The sequence below is a fragment of the Mus caroli genome, unplaced genomic scaffold (genome assembly GCF_900094665.2).
Source record: "Mus caroli unplaced genomic scaffold, CAROLI_EIJ_v1.1 scaffold_10560_1, whole genome shotgun sequence".
NCBI classification, from domain to species: domain Eukaryota; kingdom Metazoa; phylum Chordata; class Mammalia; order Rodentia; family Muridae; genus Mus; species Mus caroli.
The window spans coordinates 1-16986 of NW_018390126.1; the positions used below are offsets into that span (position 1 = coordinate 1).

At 42.0% G+C, this 16986-nt stretch overlaps 1 protein-coding gene across 1 annotated transcript in view; it reads right to left on the reverse strand.

Moving 5' to 3' along the window:
- Positions 1-4236: 4236 nt before the first annotated feature.
- LOC110288492 (F-box/WD repeat-containing protein 15-like) overlaps positions 4237-16986 on the reverse strand; it is a 19558-nt gene continuing 6808 nt past the window's right edge. Inside the window, exons 5-10 of the mRNA XM_021154824.1 lie at positions 12607-12816; positions 11185-11343; positions 10148-10358; positions 8563-8741; positions 8140-8264; positions 4237-4422 (exon numbers count right to left, since the gene is read on the reverse strand). Coding sequence (XP_021010483.1) covers positions 4323-4422; positions 8140-8264; positions 8563-8741; positions 10148-10358; positions 11185-11343; positions 12607-12816 — 984 coding nt within the window. The 3' untranslated portion in view covers positions 4237-4322. The remainder of the gene's footprint in view (positions 4423-8139; positions 8265-8562; positions 8742-10147; positions 10359-11184; positions 11344-12606; positions 12817-16986) is intronic.

Here is a 16986-nt window from a genome sequence, read left to right on the forward strand (position 1 = left end):
TTTTCCTGGGTTGGCTCATGCCATGTGTTGTTGTTTAGAATGATTCCAACCCTGAGTTACCTGGTTTAAGCTAACTTACTCTTAGCAATGTTACAAATTTCTAATCATACCCAATAACTTATAAGCCAATACTCTATAACCAAACATTCAGAACATATTTATACCTTTAAAACCACTCAGAAACAAAAATGAATTGGCTACACACATCTTATATATTTAGATCAATCAAAATTTTCTCATCCTTTCTAGCTGTATTTCAAGGGGAAAACACCTTGTCTCCAGCTGTGCTTGACTCCCAACTACAGTGAAGAGTAAACTATCAGTTTCTGCTGTACAAATTGAGACTGTGTTCTAAAGAGGTTAAACCAAATCGAGGGGTGGATAGCCAGAAGCTATAGTTTTAACCATTTTTTTCATGTCAACATGAAATACAGAACAACAATAATTCAAATAATGATATGAAAATAGACATAAATTGACACACGTGGACAGATTGGTGCACTAAGGACAGATAATAGACAGAGAGGGAAGAGAACTTTGTGTCCCAAAGGGAACTAGATTTAACCAGGACTAAGGATAGCTCCACTATGAGCCAGAGAGGAAGCAGGACATCTCCCAATTTCCAACTGTCCCTAGGAGAGCTGTGAAATAGCTTATGTCCATTTTTTTTTTTTTTTTTTTTTTTTTTTTTTTTTTTGCTAACAGGTCCTGGACTGTGGAAACCTATTTTCTGTCTCTATTTCTCTCTCTTTCTTCCTACTTCTCTGAACCACTCAGTGCATAAATCTAATTGAGCTAAGAATTTTTCTAACATCTGTGTTTTAAACCCTGCTCCTCTATCCTGAAGGATCTCTTGGCTGTGTATGTTTCCCTCCATAGAATTCCCCTGTCCAATGCACTGTCACCCCTGTGTGAAATCAGCATCTGGTCAGCATGACTCCAGCCTCGCTCTATCCTGCTTAAATGTACCTACTGGAAAAACAGCATCTAAAAAATAAACTTTATGTCTAGTGCTACAATTAATGCTGTTCGTTGCTTAGTGTGCAGGATACTGTTAATTTTCCTCTGTTTTCTCTGGACCTCTACCCAAGACAGCATTTCTCAGTGGGTCACCCCATTTTAAGACTCCTTATTCCAGCACCACCTGTAGCCATCAAATGCCCACGGAAAACTTGGTTTACCTGAAAGTGGGCCTGGAAATGGAAAAGAATGAGGTACCAGAGAAGCACAGAGTCAAGACAAGGTTCTGATCAAAACTCAAGATTTAATTCTGCAGCGTCCAGCTTATAAAGGGAAGACCACAAAACCCATCCTTTGTTTCAACTGGATTGTGTTGCAAAGCAAGCTTAGCTGGGCAGTCTATTCCCTCTAAGTTCCTGTAGAAAACTGCAGGTACAGCAAGGCAGACAATTCCACCTAAGTCTTAAAATCCATTGTGCCAAGCACTCTAGGTCTGTTTACCATGCTCAAGGATGGTGGAATGTTGGGTAGCAGGCATGGGGGAATAAATGGAGAGGGTGAAAACAGGATTCCTCTCAGATTTCTGGTGCTCTGGTAGGTGGACAAGGGAGGACTGCCATAAGCTTTCCACTTGGTCACAGGTAGGTGTCTGCCTGAGAGAAGGCATGGAACCCTGCCTCCTGGGGGCTGTGGGTGGGGGTGGGGGCTTTGAAAGAGGCAGGCAGTGTGAAGTCACTGGGCCTCACTGAGTCTAGAGATAGCAGGTTCTCAGTTTTGGCATCCCAGACGGAGCTGGACATCTTGGAAGAGCTGAGAACAAAGTGGGGGCCCCGTGGGCAGTTCAGCCAGCCTCGTGGCCTAGGGGAGGGGAGAGGGGGAGAGCAGGCGCTGAGTGGTTCCAATGCAGGCAAGAATCCTTCATCCTGTCCATGGACAGGGGGTGGAGTGGGGTCGCGGAGCACAGGAATGCCTTCCAGAAAGTTAGATGTGGTTCTTTAAGGGAAATCCTACCCCATCCTTTAAGCACAGCAGGCCTTGATGAGCAGAGACAGTCTAATCTTTTAGAGCTTTATTGTAGAAATGCAGGGAGAAAGAGAGAATGTAGAAAGAGAGAGGCTGTCCATGGCCAAGTGGAGAGAAGGGGGGAAGGGAGGAGAAAGGAGAGCTAGAAATAAGAGTAAGAAGGTAAGAGCCTAAGAGAGAGAGGAAGTGCCAAGCAGTTCCTTTTCTATTGGGCTGGGCTAACATGTTGCCAGATAACTGTGGAGAGGAGCTCTCCTGGCTATAGTCAGATAACAGTGAGGGTGGAGTCAAGCTAGAATGCCAGGAGCTTGGGGCTTTGACTGTGTGACTGATAGCCACAGCATTATGGCGTTGGTGGCTCTGTGGTGTCAGGCACCTGTCTCTGGGAACATGGCTCACTATCCTGTCTCTTGTAGATTTTTCTACTGGGTCTCCAGAGAAAGCTTCATTCAACCAAGACAGGCTGCCTTTCAGGGCCCCACAGGGGAAGGGTATATTCTCTGAAATTCAGAAATTCCTTAAAATTATATGAACAAATTGTCTTTGTTTTGCCTGTTTTTTTTTCATTTGATAATATTTTCATTTCCAACTCAGAAATGTCTCTTTTGTTTAGCAATATAGCCTTATTTACTTACTTGAGAAAGGGTTTTGTCACACAGTCTCAGCTACCTTGAACTCTCTCTTGTCAGGCTCAGCCTCCTGAGTGCTTGGTTTCAGTCATACACTTCCCTTACCTACAGAATGAGACAGACAGGGAGCTTGTTATGTATATATGTATGTATGTATGTACGGATGTAACTTTGTTTTGTCTGAATGTGTACCAGAAGCATGTAGTTTCCTCAGAGGCCAAAAGAGGGCTGTGGAGCCCTGGAACAGGATTGTCAGTTGTCAACTGCCCTGTCGGTGCTGGGAATTGAACCTGGGGCCTCTGGGAGACCAGCTCTTGTCTTAACTGCCAAGCCTTGTCTCTAGTCCCTTGGTTTTATTTCCTTTGAGAGGTGGTGTCATGTAACCCAGGTTAGCCTTGAGCTCACCATATTGTTGAGGGTCCCTTACATTTGTCCCTCAAGTGGCTGAGCTATGGGGTTTCTTTCTTTGTATAATTCTGTGTTTTGCATGTGGGTGCATGTGTGGTAATCTGATGAGAATGACTTCTATAAACTTGGTCAATAGTTGGTGGAACTATTTTGGAAGGATTAGGAGGTGTGGCTCCATTGGAGGAATTGTGTCACTGTCAATAGGTTTTTAGATTTAAAAGACTTGTCATTCCCATGTTGACTCTTTGCTTCCTATGTGCAGACCAAGATGTGCACTCTTCACTGTTCCTGTCTCCATGTCTTTGCTCCACCCTATTGACTCTTAATCCTTTTAAGCCATAAGCTCAATTAACTTTAATTTTCCATCTTAAGGATTTTTAAGACAGGGTTTCTCTCTATACATATACATACATAGCAATGACTGTCCTGGAACTGGCTCTGTAAACCAGGCTGGCTTGTACTCAGTTCTGGCTGACTGTGTCTCCCACGATATGGGATTAAAGGTGTGCTCTCCCACCACCTGGCTTTTAATAATTATGTTTCTCTCTCTCTCTCTCTCTCTCTCTCTCTCTCTCTCTCTCTCTCTCTCTCTCTCTCTCTCTCTCTTTTATGTGTGTTGCTACTTTGCCAATATGTACGTTTGTGTGAAGTGTACCATATCCCCTCGAACTGGAGTTACAGACAGATGTTAGCTGCAGTCTGTGTGCTAGCAATTGAACCCAGGTCTTCTGGAAGAGCAGCCAGTGGTTTTCAGTGTTGAGCCATCTCTCCAGCCCATATGCCCTTCATTTCAAAAGTGGTTTGAGAGAAAAAATAAGTCAAGAATTCAAAAGAAAACAGTGAGGAGAGGTAAATAGGATGGTTTAAATGCAGAATTGGGAAAGGATTAGTATAGTCTCAAAAAAAGTTTTTTTAATTTTAATTTGCCACATGGCTTCTGTAGTAATAAGCTGCCCACATGGCCTGGTTCTGAGTCAACCCTATAGCAATGAAATGACAGATGTCACAACCAAATGGTTTTTAAAATTTGCCATAGGTTTTGTTTCAGAGATAGGTTCTCCTAATGTAAACTGGTTTGCCTGTAACTAGCTGTGTAGACCAGGTTGGTCTCAGAACTCAGATCTTCCATCTGCTTCTCACTCCCAGAGTCATGATTAAAGGTGTACACCACCAAATTCGGCCAGTTCACTGCTTAGAAATACTGAAATCACCAGCCTGTGCTTGCAAATAGACCTTTATTATCATTGAGGAAGATGACACACAACACACTCAGTTTTCAAAAGCACATTTCAGGAGCAGTTTTCAAGAGTTCAAGGTATATGTCATCAGATAGCAGCAGGAGGGACAATTTGTCATCACTCCAATTATGCTCACATCATCACATAGTACATTGTTAATGAAGCTGCAAAGGGGGAAAAAAACCAAGATGTCAGTACTCAAATGGGAGATTTATCAACTGATAATTAAAGGACTGTCTTTTCATCACAGTCCTGAATCTGTTTAAAAGTTTTAAATACTTTTGTGTTTGGGGGCTGGAGAGATGGCTCAGTGGTTGATAGCACTGACTGTTCTTACAGAGTTCCCGAGTTCAATTCCCAGTAATCACATATTGGCTTAAAACCAGGTGTAATGGCATCTGATGCCCTCTTCTGGTGTGTTTGAAGACATCTATAGTGTACTCATATACATAAAATAAACAAATAAAAAATACTAAGTTGTCATGTGTGTAGGTGTCCACTTGTGTGTGTGTATCTCTGTGTGTGTGTGTGTGTGTGTTTGTGCTTAAGCATGTGTGTACCTGAGTGGGTATGTGCTTATGTGTGCATGCCTGTGTGTATGCGTGTGTGATCACAAACATGTGTGCCTGTGTGCTTGCATACATGGGTATGTGTGGCTATCTGTGCTTGTATGTGTGCATGTGTGTGTGTGTGTGTGTGTTTGTGTGTACACGAATGCATATCTATGCTCCTGTGAATTGAGTGAGTAGATATTAACTTGTGGGAATTAGTTCACTCCTTTCACCAATAGGTTCCAGAGACTGGACTTGTCTGGCTTGGTCGCAGTTGCCTAAACTGTTGAGTCATCTCAGGTTATTTTTGAGTAACTGTGCACATTGGCAAAGGATGTCTATCATTCATAGCATGAGATTTAATCCCAGCCGTCTGCAATAGACCTCTGCCCCATTTCTCAATTATCAGTTGTTCAGTACATTTCTTAGCTTAAGAACAGAGAGAGCAGCCTGGTGTGATGTCACTGATCTATAAATCACTTCAACTTAGGAGCTGAGGACAAGGAATTGACAGAGTTTGAGGGAGTCTGAGGTTAGTCTAGGCTACATAGAGTGACCTTGTCTCAGAAAAAACCAAAGATTTAATTTATAAATGTATGTTAAAGTTGAGTTGTGTTCCCTTTGCGAAACTTGGTCCACTCAGGGTGAATATAGCAGTGCATCCCCTCTGCAGTAGGGCCGTGAGATGGTAGGGCTCATGTCAGTCATTCTGTTCTTCATGACAGAGAAAAACGTCTAATAGATCACTCAGAAACTCATAAGTGTAAGGCCTGCCCTTGGCAATGATACAGCCTCTGCCATTGGACTTGCAGACTCTAGTCAAACCTGACATCCACACCCTAATTCTGCATTGCACTGAGACGGTATAAATGGCACCCCTACATCTCTCACCTGGGATGTGGCAGACACAGCAAAACTCCCTGAAATTTTGGGGTATAGTTCATTATCAGAATTCATTCTTTACATGTGGAAGACCCAGGATTCACTCCCCAAGCACAAGAAAAAGTACCTTCCCCATACTGGTAAGTCAACAGAGAGTCAAAAGCAGGTCAAGCCAAAATACATTAAGTTCCAACCATTTACACTAGACTCAACAAGAACAAGTTTCTAATAGTTAAACCAGAAATGTGAAATTAGAGGGGCATTCCACCTGATCATCTATAGAATGACAGACCCCAATGACAGGGGATGTTTCAGCACATCATAGAAGCCAGAAGGACATTGTAGAGCCCTTTCCAAATCCTGAAGGAGAAGAAACTAATACCAATTTAAAAACCTGAGACTGAGTGAAAGGGGATGGTTCAGGAGTTCAAGGTACTCCTTGGATACATAAACTTTTAGGCTAGCCTTAACTACATAGCAAGCTTGAAGCCAGTCTTGGGGTATAGAAGATGTCTCAAAACCACAATATATGTACATGCTCACACACACACACTTTATATAGCCAAGGCCTTCTAAAGCAAAATGACAAAACTGAAGGTATCACAGTATCAGATTTTAAAATATATTACAGCAAGTTGCTGTGACCAAAGCAGAATGAATGATGCTGCCCTGAAGCACACATATCAGAGCCTAGGAGAAGAACCTGCACTTTTATGGTTTGTTAATTATTTTAAGGATAAGGAATAGGCTCTTCAATAGATGATGTTAGTAAGATTAAAAAGACAACACATTCTTATCCTTCCCACTACTCAATAATTCAATAATCAACTCATAACACATTGAAGAAAATACTAGATTTTAAACTGGAAAACCACTAAGAGAGAATCTGTAGAAAATGTTCCATGACTCCATCTAGGCAGAAGTTCTTGACTAGGGATTCCCAGGTACCAGCAACCAAAACAAGAATTTACAAATGGGACTGAGTCAAACTACAAATTCTCTCCACAGCATAGTGGAGGAAACAAACAAATAACACACGAAAATGTACCAAACACTACCACCACTACCACCACCAATAAACAATCAAGTGAATGAAGATAACGCCCATAGAGTATGGGGAAAATATTGAAATAAAGTTTCAATTGTACAGCCCAGATTAGCATTAAATTTGAAAGTAGCATAGGCTAGCCTCAAACTTGAGATAATTCTCCTGTCTTAGTTTCCTGCATACTGGAATTATAGCTCTGATCCACTATGTTCAGAGGGAGAACTATCTTCAAGTCATACACATAATATAAATAGTAATGGTAAACTTTCATGTGCTATTGACCTTTTTAAAAAAGGGACTCTGGGCGAACATCTTTAGTCCCAGCACTCTGGAGGCAGAGACAGGTAGATCTCCAGGTAGAGATAAAGGCCAGCCTGTTTCCAAGATGCAGAGTTTACACAGAGAAATCCTGTAAGGGGGTTGGGACCCATATTTTTCTTTTACTTTTTTGGAGATGGGTTAAAGGTGTTTTGAAAAACTGACAATCAACATTCATTTCAGCAGCCTGTGTGGAGGGTTTGGGTCCTGTACCACCACACCATGATCACTGAAAATAATTTGGATGAAGGCAAGTAAAAGTTAAAGAAAAATTAGCCAAATGGAGATGATGACAGCTCACTGATGAAGGAACCCAAGTTTGGGCCACACTCAGGAGAACCCATCCTGCCATTAAAGACAAGATATGTGGAAACAAGATATATAAGATGTTCTCCAACTTCAACTGTAGGCCTGAGACTGTTGACATAACTGTATGTGCTGAGTTCCCAGAACTATCAATTCTTCCTTTTCCCTCCCTACCTTCTTTCTTAATATATAATCTTGCTCTATAGTCCTGGCTGTCCTGGGACGCAGTATGTAGACCAGGCTAGTTTCAAACTGACAAGATAGCACCTTGGCTGCCTCCTTACTGCTGAGATTAAAAGTGTGTGTTGTGCTTAGCCAGTTTCTATTTGTTTGTTTGTTTGTTTGTCATGGTTTTGCACTGAACCCTATCTGGCTGCCAAACTTGCTAAACAGCAGAAGATTACCTTGAACTTCTGGATCCTATTGACTCTACTACTTAAATTTTAGACATTTATAGCACAATGTCTGTTCTGTGTGATGCTGAAGATCATAAATTTAGTCATATATTTTATTGAAAGTTCATTTCTCTTTGAAAATGCCTTTTTATATAGACCTTTTTAAATGCTTACAATAGCTTTCAATACATTGGTGTGAAGGTGTCAGTTAGATGCCCTGGAACTGGAGTTACAGACAGGTATGAGCTGCCATGTGGATGCTGGGCACTGAACCCAAGTCCTCCGAAAGAGCAGCCAGTGCTTTTACCTGCTGAGCCAACTCTCCAGTCCCAGAAATGCTTTCAAATTAATGTCCAATTTAAGTCAAGAAGCAGAGCTTACCTGGATGGTGGCAGATATTTCTTATTTTGCAGTCGATAACACTTCCTTAGCAGTGAGCTACTCTCCTCCCATGCGTATATATCGAAAGAGCCATCATTACAGGTGACAATGACATGAACAGGGTCCTTCAAAGAACATCCAAGTGATAGTAGGCTAGAGTCAATGTCAGATCAAAAGACAGGGAGAGAGCCTAGGAGATGGCTCATCAGGTAAAGGCACTTGCTGAGCAAGCCTGATGCTCTGAGCCAATGTGAAGGGAAAAAGAAAGAGACTAACACCAGGAAGTCTGCCTTGACCTCTGCAAGTGCTCACACACAGACAAATGCATAAGTGCACACCCCAACAGTATGAAGTTTAAAAAATATAAATCTATTTAAAACACACACATACACACACACTGGAGGGAAAAAATTCCAAACATACCACCCATAGTCTCAAGATCTGCTCTGGGCAGTACTGAAATGTCTGCAGACGGAGACCATTTATGTCAAAGAGCAAGAGAGAGGATCCAGTTGAACAAACAATCGTGTCCTTTTCACTAACTCCCATCCATTCTGCGCGCTCCTTGTAGTCTTGCAAAGAGAAACTTGCTACCAAATGTCCTGTTCCAAACAAACAGAAAATACAGAGGCAATTTTTTCAATCATTTAAGTAAGAGCAATATCCTTAATGCTTACTGAAAAGCATATCCCTCCTTCCATGGCATGCTAGTCTGAAAGAGACAATGAAAACAGTCCATTGATCTGTCAAGTTTATGTCCTGTGAAGTCCATGTCCTTGGACATGGAAGGCAGGCCATGAAACAGTGAAGATGTGGACAGTCAGTTGCTTAAACATTGGAAAGACAACTGTACTGGGAAAGGAGAGTAGAACCCAGTCCCTAGTGCATGACAGAAATGAAAGCATGTCTCCCCTGGAAAACTGTAGATTGCTATTGTAGTGACCATCAAACAGGCACAAGTTCACATTTGGCCAAGGAGCCTCCTGCTCCCTTTACAAAAAACACCATGTGGAGCATGATCATAAGGTGATCCACAATCAGGCACAGTCCAGTCGATCTCCAAGTTCAAGGCCAGTCTAGTCTACAGAGCAAAATCCAGGTTAGCTATGGATACCCAGAGAAACTCTGTCTTCAAATACTAAAAATGCAAAACAATGACACACATTTATAGCTTACTATGAGCATTTGTGGGAGACACAGGAGAAATGAGGATTTTTTTTTTACAAATTGGTTTTACATTATTATGTGTGTGTAAGTATTCATTCCAGAAGCACACATGTTGGGGTCATGGGACAACTTGAGGCATTTGGATCTCTCCTCCATCCTGTGGTACCCCAGGAATTGAACCAGGTTGTCAGGCTCCGTATGTAAGTGCATCTATACTCTAAGCCAGTGCTTCTCAACCTTACTAATGCTTCCTACTGAACTGTAATACAGTTCTCATGTGGCAGTGTGGGGAGGGGGGTCTGCCCTACCATAGAGATACTTTCATTGCTACTTCATAATGGTAATTTTGTTACTGTTAAGATTCATGACTTAAGTATTCTTGAAGATAGAAATTTGTCATTGGGGTCACAACCTATACATAGAGAACCACTGTCATAAACATTTTGGTACCCCATAATATAGTTCGTTATTGCTTGTCATTTGGTGTTTTTGTTTTTGAGACAAGGTTTCACTATGCATCCCTGGCTAACCTGGCACTCACTGCATAGATCAGGCTGGCGAGGAACCCAGAGATTCTAATTGTTTCTCATCCTGAGTGCTGGGATTTAAGGTGTGCACTACAAATTATTGGTCCTTTATTTTTATTTATTCACTTCATCAGTGTGTGTGTGTGTGTGCACATCTGTGTGGACGAATGTATGCATGTGCACATGCTAAACCATCTTCGCAGCTCCATCTGTTTTGTTTGTGAGACAGTACCCTCTATGAAGTTTTCCTGACTCAGTCGCCTGATTTGGGGCAAGTGCCATCATGTCTGGCTTGAGAATTTTCCAAGGTTTACCTTGAACAGCTACTTTGTTCCTGATTTCTTCCAGCTTCATATCAAATGTGCCAAATTTAGTGGAGCTTGAGAGTTCATTTCTGGACATCAACGTTATCCTGTCTTCCCTTCTTGGGGTCCAGAAGAATCCTTGGCATAATGGAAATTTGAGACTGGTAGACACTGGGTCAGAAAATTCTGATGTCCTCAGTAAGCTGTTCATGTAAACCACCTGCAGAAAATATTACCCAGTGGAATCAATGAAGAGTAAATCTCGGCAGCCTGGCACAAGCACACTCAAGACAAGGGGCTTTCGAAAGAAACCCAGGAGTGGCTGCATCTGTTCTTCACCCAGGACAGGGCAGAACTGTCACTGCTCCCACTCAGGGAAGAAATATCTCACCTTCTTCCTGCCCCTCCCATCATATTCAGAGACAGAATGAAGTCCCTGACCCAGGTCAAAGGGCACTTCAGTTATCCTACCTCAATGGATACATCTGACAGAGCTTGGTTAAGTACATTTTTCCTGTGCAGAGGACCAGTCCAGGGTTGTTCTGGACTTTTTTTTTAACTGAAGAATTGAGACTGTATAAAACTAAATAAATATGCAAGGGCCCTCAGGAGTACTTGACCTGTGAACAGACCATTGCTCTCCCAGTACCTAACAACCAGGCACCAGAGAGCTGGCAGTTAAGAGAGAAGGCAGTATATAAAGCATTGGGTATGGTAGCACTTATCTGAAATGCATCAGCTACTGTTGATCATGTCAGCCAGTGATTGAAAATTGCTTTCTATCCAGCAAAGGTGTCTGGGGACTGTTATTTCACCTGTCTTCATCCTCTGGCTGAGCCACATTTCAAGGACACTTTACTAATAGACATTTGCCATTGTGATTGGTCACGTGACTGTTCCCAAGCACATTACTCTTTCCTTACTGTAGGGTGGCTTTCCTCATGATAGGGCTTTGGAGAGGGGGAGTGGTCTGCCTAGACTTCCCTGAGGACTGAACTTTCCCACTGTCTGCCACCTTCACCCTGGAGTTGCTATAACCCACCTACCTTTGTCAAGGCTTGTGGTTTTCTTATGATCAGCAAGACCCATTTATTTTGAGGAGAGCACTGGAGTTCATCAATACCGTATGGGAATACATTGTGTCTGGAAATGAGGTGTAAGTCAGGAATCCTAAAGATGTAGAGGTTTCCCGAGATATCACCTACCTGAAATCAGAGCAGCAGCAGCACCAGGTCAGTGGGGAAAGGTTAAGTATGGAGGAAGCAGTGTTATCTGCACTGTGTCATCAAGTCCAGTAATGAGACCCAAAGCTGTGACCAGCCTGCCTTACGGAGTGTTTGGGGTGAATCCAAGGAATAAGACTCCCTAGACCTGGGGGTTGACTCAGTAGGTAACTCTGTGTGTGTGTGTGTGAGAGAGAGAGAGAGAGAGAGAGAGAGAGAGAGAGAGAGAGAGAGAGAGAGAGAGAGTTGATACATACATGTAGTACATGCAGGCAAAATATTCATGCACAAAATAATTGTTTTTCCCTTTTGAATTTTTTGAGAAAGATTTCTCTATGTACCCCTGGGTATAGTGGAAATTACTCTGTAGACCAGGCTAACCTCAAATGCAAGAGATTCATCTGCCTCTGTGACCTCTGAGAGTTAGACCACACTAGTCTACCCAGTGAGTTCTAGGCCAGCCAGGGCTATATCATGATACTCTGTCTTAAACTCATGAGGTAGGGTGTGTGTCAAGATTCTCCACCCTAAAACACTTCCCCAGGACTCACTGGGACATTAGCATTATCCATTTTTCTGTATATGTGATAAAATTCACATTTTTCTCTACTGTCTCTAACCAAATCATGGATTCAGGACTAATAATCATTTCAAAGACAAAAAGATATAAAATCACTTAGAAAAAGTGTGTGTGTGTGTGTGTGTGTATGTGTGTGTTCTTGTGCTTGTTATTTCTATACTTAAGCATGTGTATGTAGATTATATACTGGGACATATATGGAAACCAGAGAAGGCTGCCAGGTACCCTGTTAGACCACCCCTCTCCTGATTTCCTGAAAGAGTCTCTTATTGGACCTGGAGCTAGGCTATCTTGGCTAGCAGCCATCTAGTCCCAGTGATCCTTGTGTTTTCATCCCCAACAACACTGAGGTTACAGGCACATTTAGCCACATCCCACTTTTTATGTGAGTGTCAGGGATTTGAACTTGGATCTTCACGCTTGCACAGCAAACACTGCTATCCACTGAGCTACCTCTCCCTAGATGCCAGGAAAGAATTTTAATGTGTCAAAGGCTAAGGGATAGTCATGTTTATGATATATTGTGATTGACTCTCAGTGTTCACAGAGACTCTAGGAAGGCAAGTTGAGATTTGACAATAATGGTACCTCAAATTGGCAAGTATTTTGTTCTGTGTGACTATTCCAGATTTAGTTGCGGGGGTGGGAAGGGACATGTCACTTACCAAGACAATTGGGTCATCCTTTGTATACACAGCTTTCAGTATTTGACACGGAGAGAATATTCTCTTAGTTGCCAGAGCATCCTTGTTGTGACAGTCCCATAGTTTGATAGTTGCTCTTATATCTACAGTGACCGCAATGTGCATCTCAGGGAGGGTAGTCATCAGCTCAATATAGGATTTCTGTACTGGGCTTTCCCAGGTCATAGCACCCTGGAGAACAAGAGCATCATGTTGTCTGAGCACCTCTAGTTCAACTGCTTTAACTCACCAGCTTTATTTTGCAGCCTTGTCCAGACTGGAACACCATCTTACTTACAAGAAAAGAGTATGAAAGTTCTAAGCATCCCTCACAGGATGTGGTAGCACAGGCCTAGACTCCCATTGTGGGAGGGAGAGGCAGGAAGGTCAGTAGCAGCTTGAGGCCAGTCCTGTGTACAATGTCAAGTTTCAGGCCAGTTGGGATTACATTACAAGACTATCTCAAAAAAGTAAAGGAAACACAGGGCTGCAGAGATGGCTCAGTAGTTAAGACCACTAGCTGTGCTTAATGAAAGGAGCTTGGTTCAATTCCCTAAACACCCATTGTAGCTCACAATTGTTAGTAATTCCATTTCCAGGGGATCTGACTCCCTCACATGGAAATACATGCAGGCAGAATACCTATGTCCATAAAAATAAAAAAGAATCACAAAGAAGAAAAACAACATCTATATTATTTGTGGCATAAATGGACAGGAAAACAGGACTCATGCACTTAGGAGGCAGAGGTAGGAGGGTCCCCATGAGTCCATGATCAGCCTGAACTCTAGGATAGCCTGATATCATCCTAAACAGCATCCTCCAACCCACTGACAAAACCTAAACCAAACAAAACCCATAAACTCCAAAACCTCCAACCCCAAGATCATCCTCTTCATTATGTTACATTTCCAGTGTGTTGTAAGATACAATGTTTATCAACATTGAGACCATAACAAAATAAAAGGCCCTTTGCTGGGTATGTTGGGACACCACATTAGTTCCAGCACTCAGGAGGCAGAGGCAGGCAGATATGTTGAGTTGGAGGCTAGCCTGGCCTACATAGTTCCAGACCAGCTGAGACTACAGGGTAAGAACTTCTCCCAGACAAGCAGAACCAAGCAACTTCAAGAATGGATTAATGTTCACTGCATTAGGTTCTACATCATACTAAAATAAAAAAATAGTTGAGAGAACAGAGGATTCTTAAGAAACACACATTGAGGTTCCAGCATTCACCGAGTTCTCTCCTACAATGGCTCAGCAACTGGCCATCTCAAAGGTCAGAGTATACATAGAAAGAAACTCTTGCATAAACCAGCAGGGACTGCACAGTGGCAATCTGGTGTCATAACACTGAGACAAGCAGGAGTAATGTCCTCAAGAACCATAGGCATGGCCCATCCTGTGTTCTTTCTCACTGGTATTAGGGTCCCCACCATCCCTCTCCCAGGTCATCATATGGACCCCTAGCACTCACAAAACCATAGAGAACAGAGATTATATCTACATACTGTGAGGCAGCCAGGGCAACAATGCTACCACAGCTCTAGCCCTGTTTCTTCCCCTAAGACACTCATCCCAGGAAGGTTCCAGGAGATCTATGCTCATGGCATCTGCATGGTATTGAAACAATGTCAGAAAGGTAGATCAATGGAATAGAACTGATAACCCAGAAATGAACACACATAACTACGGTCACTTGGTCACAAAGGAGCTAATACCACCCAGTGGAAAACTTAGATTTTCAACAAATGGTGCTGGTTCATCTGGCAATCAACATGTAGAAGAATGAAAATTGATCCATTCTTAACTCCTTGTAGAATGCTCAAGTCCAAGGACCTCCACATAAAACCAGATACACTGAATCTAATAGAAGAGAAAGTGGGGAAAGTTTCATACACTTAGGCACAGGGGGAAAGTTCTTGAATAGAACACCAATGTCTTATGCTCTATGATCAAGAATTGACAAATGGGACCTCATAAAATTGGAAAGCAATTGTAAGGCAAACAATACTGTTAATAGCATAAACCAGCAACCAACATATTGGGAAAATATCTTTACTAATTCTCCATCCAATAGAAGGCTAATATCCAATATATACAAAGAACTCAAGAAGTGAGACTCCAGAGAATGATATAACCCTATTAAAAATTGGGAACAGAGCTAAATAGAGAATTCTCAACTGAGGAATCTGGAAGGGCTCAGAAACACCTAAAGAACTGTTCAATATCCTTAGTCATCAGGTGTTGGGAGCTATTAATACAACACAATTGTCCTGATGTCTGAATTGGACCTCTCCCCATGAGAAGAAACGTGGGTCAAAAGCAGGCCACCTACGCACTGCTCTGAGAACAACCACAGAACGTTCCAGCCCTAAGTCAGTGCCAGATGTCCTGACTACAAGATGTACCCTGATACCAGCATGTTCCTGCTTCCCTGTGTAGTTGCCAAAAGAAAAATTTCCGCTGCCCCATCCCTCCTGCTGAGAAGTACTTCCTCTTTTTCTGCTGCCCCATCCCTCCTGCTGAGAAGTACTTCTTTCTTTGCTTGTGCATTTCCAATGCCCCTTTTCTCCTGCTGAGAAGTACTTCCCCTTTTGCTTGTGCATGTAAGCCTTGAGCCTTGCTGAATACAGTGACACCTTGATGTTACTCAGACTGTTTACATTCTCGCACTTGGTGTCCATCTCTCCCTCCCCCCATTTGGATCTTAGGAGAATGTCCCCTCAAGATCCTCGAATAACTGGACTGCTAGATGGGTCAATCAGGTAAATGCAAACCAAAATAACCTTGAGATTCTACCTCACACAAGTCATAATGGCTAAGATCAAAAACTCAGGTGACAGTAGATGCTGGCAAGTACGTGGAGAAAAAGGAATACTCCTCCTCCATTGCTGGTGGGATTGCAAGCTGAACAACCACTCTGGAAATCAGTCTGGTGATTTTTCAGAAAATTGGACATAGTACCACCTGAGGACCCAGCTATACCACTCCTGGGCATATATCCAGAAGATGCTCCAACATGTAATAAGGACACATGCTCCACTATTTCATAGCAGCCATATTTATAAAAGCTAGGATCTAGAAACAGCCTAAATGTCCCTCAACAGAGAAATGGATACCAAAAATGTTGTATATTTACACAATGGAATACTATTCTCAATCACTCTTAACTATAGAATTAATGTGTTTCTCATAGTAAACAATATAATCAACTATCATATTCACATGGTCAAATTTTAAAGTTTTTTTAATTTGTCTTTTAAATGAGAAGTTATAATATTTCTCATGCTGCCAAATGTATATATATATATATATTTATATATTTATAATATATCTGTTATTATATATATAACACAATTACATACATATATTTATGATATATATTATATATACATATATGCACGTGTATATATAATATGTATAATATATACATATATGTATAAATATATTCTGTCTCCCATAAGAAAATATCCCCTGTTGCTCCTCTGCTCCACAAATCGTTTTTGTCTTCCTTAATCTCATCTTAAAGAGTGTCAATGCTGTTAACAGATTAATCTATTTGTAAACTTATAAGCTCCAGTATACCCAATCAGTTCCACCTCTCATGGACCACACAAACTCCATCTAGATAAGTACACCTGCCAATCAATAGCCTAAGTTTCTACCTGTTAACTATTTCAGGGGCTGAGACTGCTCTACTGTTACCTGGGATCGGGAGTCCTCTCACCCCAACCACCAAGACATAAATGTTTCAAATGTACACCGCAGAAAATTTCTTTTTTTCCCAAAAGCATTTGACTTTATTCTCTTCCTCAAATATACATAACTGTTCCAGCACCTTGCTATATCCAGGTGTTTACTCAAAATCTACCTCCAGGACAGCTCCAGAGAAGCAACTCACAGATGTGTCAGCGCCTGCTCTCACAGACACGGATGCTTCTACTAGACCTGCTCCTTCCTACCCACAGATGGTACCACAGATCCTGGACAGCAACGAAACAAGAGACTCTCCTAAGACTAGACCAACACCCATCCCCATTTTCTTAGTTTTTCCAGACATGTGGCCCCAAAGTCAGCAGAAAGCAACTAAAGATCACAATGAACCTATTTCTGATTCACCTTTGCCTCTTTTTAGTTTCTCCTTTTAAAAATTAATCCAAAATGGAGGCATGTTAGCATTTCTTTAGAGCTTCTCCCAACAGTTACTCGGCAACAACCAGGTAGACCTGGCTTGCTATAAAAGAAGCTGTTTGACCCCTCCTTGCTCTCTCTGTCCCTTCTGTCTGGTTGTTTTCTCTCCTTAACCCATTTTTCCCTCTTTCCTCTTCCCCCTTCCCTCTCCACTTTTGGTGACCT